The 6,777-nt window shown below is 35.6% G+C and overlaps 1 protein-coding gene across 1 annotated transcript in view; it reads left to right on the top strand.

Moving 5' to 3' along the window:
• The window catches only part of LOC136834153 (glutamate receptor ionotropic, kainate 5-like), a 55,211-nt gene extending 49,371 nt beyond the window's left edge, over nt 1-5,840 (top strand). Inside the window, exons 3-8 of the mRNA XM_067096417.1 lie at nt 2,439-2,508; nt 2,684-2,790; nt 2,973-3,110; nt 4,712-4,838; nt 4,985-5,197; nt 5,679-5,840. Coding sequence (XP_066952518.1) covers nt 2,439-2,508; nt 2,684-2,790; nt 2,973-3,110; nt 4,712-4,838; nt 4,985-5,197; nt 5,679-5,840 — 817 coding nt within the window. The remainder of the gene's footprint in view (nt 1-2,438; nt 2,509-2,683; nt 2,791-2,972; nt 3,111-4,711; nt 4,839-4,984; nt 5,198-5,678) is intronic.
• Nucleotides 5,841-6,777: the final 937 nt, after the last annotated feature.

Genomic DNA, 6,777 nt, shown 5'->3' with positions numbered 1-6,777 from the left:
TCTCCTCCCCGCACTCACTCACACACATCATAACAAAGGAGGGATGCTTGACCGAAGGTGTGGAAAGTTTAGGGTCCAAGGGGTCAGCTCCCGGTGCCTTCCACACTTGCTTTCCTTTGTTATCACTCACAAAAAAGGTCCTCTCGTCTGTCCATAACACTTTACACCACTTTTCCAAATCCCAGTCAGGTTAGTGCTTCCCAAATGCCAAGCAATTCTTCCTTTGTCTTTCGGCTAGTGCAGGCTTACGTGAAATTCTAAGTACCCTTGTTAAACACTATAATGAACACTAGTTATTCTCTAAAAAAAATCATAGGAATTAGTTAATGACATTAGGAATTTGAATATTTGCATTATTTTTTATGCAGTTTTGATACTTAATCTTTATTAATGAACATACCTCTTAATGAAACCTTTGACATAGCAGTGAATGAAATGTATAAGGATGGGAACTCTTTCAGAAGAATGCCTAGAAATAAGTTCAAGACACTTTTAGAGGCAACATGTAAAGATACTTACTTCATGTTTAATGATGAGCTATATTTACAAGTAAATGGGTAGGAGTTGGTAGCCCGATTTCATGTATTTTTGCTAATTAGTGTTTAGGTTTTCATGAAGGAAAGTAGTTGGAGGATTGCCCTTTACATTTTAAACCTTTTCTCTGTAAGTGATATATAGATGATACTATTTTTATTTTTGAACATGAACACCAGGTTAGTAATCTAACTCATTACCTAAAAAAGCAAACATGAAAATATAAAATTTGGATAGGGAGGTGAATAACAAGATGCCACTTTTAGATATTTTCACTGATAAATCCGAGAGTTCATTCTCTGTTTACAGGAAACCTACTTTTCCAGGATGAGGTTTGAATTTTTCCAGTTATTGTTCAAACATTTTCAAATTAAATGCAGTAAATATTTTAATCTACAGGACTTGTAATTTACTCTCCAATTTCACTTTGTTTCATGAAGAGGTGGAATTCTTAGTATTTTTATTTTTACTAATAATGGCTACCCAACCAATTTGGTCTATAAATATATTATTTGGCTATTTCTGGAAATGCTTATAGTCCTAAAGTGCTAATTGTTACAGTTCCTAAACTAGTTTTTTTTTTTGTAAATTGCCTTACACTTGGTAAATCAATTAAGCAACTTGAGAGGGAATGGAAATACTGTTATGGTAGATTTTATCCGTTAGATTAGTTTTAAACTCATATTTAGTAACGATTTTACAATAAAAGGCCTACTACCATTCAAAGACAAACTGCCTGATTCATTGCGTTCCGGTATTGTTTACTATTATACTTGCCCCATCTGCCAAATGGGGTATCTGGGTAGTTCCATACAGGCGCTCAAAACGATTCTTGTTCATAGTTACCAAATTTAGTGATTTTAGAACAGATAGATGTTCAGCAGACTTAGTCTCCAACTCAAACACTGACTGCAGTCTTCAACCATTGCAAAACTAAATATACTGATTTTAAAACTGTCATTCTTGTTATCAGTTGCCAAATTTATCTGATTTTAGAATTTTGTATTTTCACAGACTTGGTTTTTCAGCCAAGATTTGAGTTTCTTTGTCCTTAGTTTTATTTATGTCTGTGATTTTTATTTCTCCATTTCAGTTTTATCAGGCTTAGTTTCTATTGACAGTTTTTCCCTTCTTTTTTTGTCTTGGTTTTTGAGTTTGGTTTTCGAAGGTTTCTTTGTCCTTAGTTTTATTTTATGTCTGTGAATTTTTATTTCTCTCATCTTCAGTTTTACTTTGACTTAGTTTTAATGACTATTGTAATTCACTGAATAGTATTAGTTTAAGCCATTATGGGTTTTCCTGAGCAGTGTGCTTTCATTGATGGTAATTTAGTTGATAAAAACAAATAATTTATTCTCGAGTGTGAACTTTCTTTGATTTGCACTTTACTAAGATATAATTTTATGTTTTGGTGTTTATATCTAATTAGGTTGAAAATGGCTTAATGTGTTGAATGTATATATATATATATGGAATATATAATGTATATATATATATATATATATATATATATATATATATATATATATATATATATATATATATATATATATATATATATATATATATATATAATACTCATACACACACAAAAGTTGGAAACTCACTGAAGCTTTTACCAAGGATAAATTCTATTTTCTTGTCCCTATAGAGTGGATGTGATGATGCAATAATTTGCGCCCGTTTTAGTCTTTTGCAAAAAATACTGTCATCAGTAGAAGGAAAACTTGCAAAACATCAAGGCAATTTCTACACATCGCAATGACCAGTTTCCTTTTGCACATACTCTTGGAAAACATGTTTGAATTAAAGGCTTATTGTCTTACTGTGTAATCCCGAGCAACATTTTGGATGTCTTTAGGAGAGTTAATCACATATTCAAATAATGTCTGTCTCATTCGCAGTCGGATGACTTGGGTAGCTTTGGCAGTCACATCGGCAGTTATTGTTGTCACCTACCTCTCATTCTTCAAGGTAATTACATACATGTAGGACGACGTGCTTAATGACTAAATTCATTGGGATACCTGAAGAAAAACATTGTACGTCTAAAGCACTTTCACATATCTGCTACATTTGCCATTCAATAAAACCAACATGGAAAGTGTAAGCGATGATTTCACGAGGCATAAAACTTCCTTGTTTTCAGATGCTTGGAATCCATCGAGCAAGAGACTTGGTGTGGATAATACTTGACGTTCTGAAAACGATCCTTGGATTGGACAGTGAGAACTTCTCGTACTACTCCTCTGTTACGTAGGTTTTCTTTCATATCACTGACAATTCCAAAATCTTTCGAACGTGCGTTTCCTTACCTTGCATGGTCGGGTTATCATGTTGAAATAACTGACCAATGACAGGTATTTTTATATAAGATTAAGAAAAGCTAAATCATTTCTATAGATATCCTTTTCACTAATTAATACTTATAATTTCAGGCTATTGACTGGAATCTGGCGCCTGGCAGCAATGATTATTTCAGTATCATATCGAGGAAACCTTGTAGCCTACATTAGTGTCCCTCCTCCCCCTCTGCGCTTGAAGACCTTGGACCAACTTGCTTCATCGTCTCTTATGTAAGTGGAGGGAGAGAGAGAGAGAGAGAGAGAGAGAGAGAGAGAGAGAGAGAGAGAGAGACCTGTGAATAATTGCTAGAGAGCTGTTCGCCTTGAGACTGATACTAACAAAGAACAAGTAAAAAATGCGCCGAAGTTTCCTCGGTGCAATCGAGTTTTCTGCACATCTTATATAGCAAAATCCACTTCTCTTTACAGTTAAGCCCCGCCCACTGCTTACGTCATGACCATCACTTGAAGTTGATTAGTTGGCAGTGGTTCTTGTCATCTTCATTAATTTTGCAATGGTTGTTTTACCAAAATAAAATACGTTCTGTTGATTATCAAGAGGAAGCGTTATGTTATCCCCTGAAATATAATCATAATACACATCTCCCTAAAAATGGTAAAAAAAGAGGAAGATATGAATGAAGTCAGGAGCGTTCCGCGATGCTGCAGGGTTGTTTTTCGTCAATGAGGTTCACCTGAGAGCAGAGGTGACAGGGAATGCCTTGCATTCGAATCGGTTCACTTGAATTACAGGGCAATGATAATTACCGTCTGATATTCTCAAGCGTGTTCGCCGTTCTAAACTTAAACACAGACTTTCTCAGAGCTATGCAGACTGGTATTTCATATTGATTTTAGGAAATTTTACAATTGCAATCGTTTACTTCTGTGGGATGACAAGCAGTGAATGAACACTACTTAGCCAGAATATGCCTATGCTTAAGTTAAAAATACAGTATGATAAGCTATACGAGTCATACTGGATATAATTTGCTGAGAATTTTCTTAAGGACATTAAAATCTCCTTTCTGGATCATAAAAAATGACGTAGACCTATAATGTCCTATGTCTTTTTGTCAGTTTACGCAGCTTATGATGTCTGGATTATAGGCCTATCCCTATCTTATATTCAGCCGTTTTATTGTGGTTCTTGTTATGGTTATTCTTGCTTTTGTTGCTTCTGTTATGGTGCTTGTGGTGTCTTTGGAAATTTTTCATATGGTAACCTAACATTGCAGAGTAAACATAGACCTATTCATAAAATACTGGTGTAAAGAATTATCAGCCTGCTCTTGTTAATTGAAATTTAGTCATTTGTCTTAATTTTAAAAGTCATCAAGATCATTATGAATATAGTGTACGCTAGAATACTCTCCTAACAACAGAGAGAGAGAGAGAGAGAGAGAGAGAGAGAGAGAGAGAGAGAGAGAGAGAGAGAGAGTTAATGTATCCTTTTGTCCAGCAGGGTATTCGACAAGAATGTCCCCAAAATCAGATGAATCGTGGGCTACTCGCAGCCTTGTTTGAACATCTCATACATGTCTTTTTCAGGGATCATTTATTTTTTTCTTATTTCGTTATGTATCATCTGATGCCTCCTTACCATAGCCTTCATTTTCATAGAAATGCCACAGAATATTAATGATCAGGCTAAATATGATGCTTTTTATTTCGTTATTACCCAAGACAAAAATCGACTGAAAGCTAAAGAAAAACTTTTGAGCTTTCCTCTAGAATTTCCAAGATTTTCTCTTAATAAAATTCCAAATAACGTAGTATAAGGGGAGAGAATTTCTACCCACAAATGATTACGGATCAATTCTTCCTGGCAGACCTTTGATGACTGATTACGGGAGCTACCTTCCTGTGGCGCTGAGAAGTTCAGCCGACCCGACGCTGAGAACGCTGGGAGAACGTCTCGTGATCATTCCATACGATAATAGATTAGCTTTTGATAAGGTAAATATTTCACTATAAGGTCTTCCCCAGTATTAATTCACTTATTTTAAGAGAGAGAGAGAGAGAGAGAGAGAGAGAGAGAGAGAGAGAGAGAGAGAGAGAGAGAGACTCTTAGCCACTATAGACATTCACAATTTATTTTTCAGGTTTATGAAGGACGTTATGCTTTCTTGGAAGAATCTTCGTTCCTCCATTCACTGGTCGTTTCGTATAATGTTTCCAACGTCTATTATCTACCAGAAGCCTCGAACCAAGTTCATCTGGGGTGGTTTTTCCCAAAGAACACTCCGTGGAAGTACAAGTTTGACCGCTTTCTTTCGATTTTTATTGAATCGGGACTTACGTACTACTGGTATAAAGTAAGTTTGGATTTATCCCTGCGTTATTCTTCTAAAAGATTAGACCAGTCATTTTCTTTCCCAGTTCTAAAGATACTTAAGTGTCTGTTTTCACTTAATTGGCATGCATCAAACAACAGCAAAATTTTCAGGTTTTGTTAATTTACCAACATGTTGCAATTTCCAATTAATTTTGTATACTGCTATTTGCATCAACAAGTAGGCTCTACTTTCAAGTTACTAGGGCGTGAAGGAAAATAGACAATATAGATAAATGGTTGACAATACCCTAGCTGGTGTGAGCAACAGAAAAATAAAATGGAACAAAGACATCTTACACTTACTGAAGCAGAATGGGCATTAAAAAGCATCATTTTTTAAAATCTGCTGGTTTAGACTAACTACTCTAATCCTACCAAGTATAATCCTATTATTATTGTAGTGTTCAAAACTACCGAATTCCCATTATCTTGACGCCTTGAATCAGGCTCTATTTTCTCAGTTCATAAGTACTGATTCTGTAAGGCAAAGTTGTCCTCATCATCTCACTGGTCAGTATCTATGCGGGACTTCAGAGAAAGATTGGTCGTTCACACTTGATAATTATCTCTATTGCATTTCACTGTGCCATAAAGTTCGCCAAGTTAACCGAACTTCCTACTGATATATACCTTCACTTCATCCCTCTGTAAGCTTATTTCTAGAGCTATATTTGCATGCTTTATATATATGTTTTGCTGACAGCTCAGATCTGTTGCACTCCACGCCTGGAGTGGTGTTTCTTGGTGCTCTGTTCATTTCCTTCGTCTTTTTCCTTTCATCGGTCATCTTATTTCTATCTCTTCTCTTGTCCGCGATTTTCCTTATATCTTCTCCTTCAATCGCCTCCCAGCCCCACTCTGTTGATTTCAATTAGTCCCTAATTACCCTCTCTTTGCTGATTTTGATCGTCTGAATTTGTCTGAGTGAGAGTTCTGAAACTTAGCAGAATTTATTACACTCCAAGACAGTTCATGTTTATGCTTAGATTCTGTAAAATCCTTTCTCCTTTTCAGTTACTGAAGATAACTTCGACTTATTTTTCCGCGTTTGTAGTATTGCTAATAAAATCAGGGTACTACAATTTCTTTCGTTTATAGCCTTGGTAAAGTGAAATTTGAGGCAATCAGTGATCCCACTCTTACCATTTGATCATCCTACTCTTTTCCACAAATAGGTCATCTTTTATTCTATAAGTGCTATCTTGATCAATGAGTTGTTGAGCTTATGCAATAAGAAATCTTTTCGTGGTGAGAAGTTGGAGTGCTGAGTGTTTGTGTGATTTCTTGCGGGTGCCGTGAATTGTGTTTTGCAACAATTGTTTAGTGTAAGTTCGTGTGTTTATGTGCAAATAACCATGAGGGTGCAGTTTATGAAGACAGAGTTAGGAATGAACTAAGTATAATCAGATAGCTTCGTGTCATTTGCGGCATGTATTTATTTTTCAATTATAAGTAACCACAACAAGAACTATTTCATTTCACCCCTAAAATCAAGTGTACAGACCAGTGCATAACAGATGTAATGTTGCCCCTCACCATCACTGGTGATATAGCTCCAAT

The sequence above is a fragment of the Macrobrachium rosenbergii genome, chromosome 53 (assembly GCF_040412425.1).
Source record: "Macrobrachium rosenbergii isolate ZJJX-2024 chromosome 53, ASM4041242v1, whole genome shotgun sequence".
NCBI classification, from domain to species: Eukaryota; Metazoa; Arthropoda; class Malacostraca; order Decapoda; family Palaemonidae; genus Macrobrachium; species Macrobrachium rosenbergii.
This window is presented reverse-complemented; position numbering and strand designations above follow the sequence as displayed.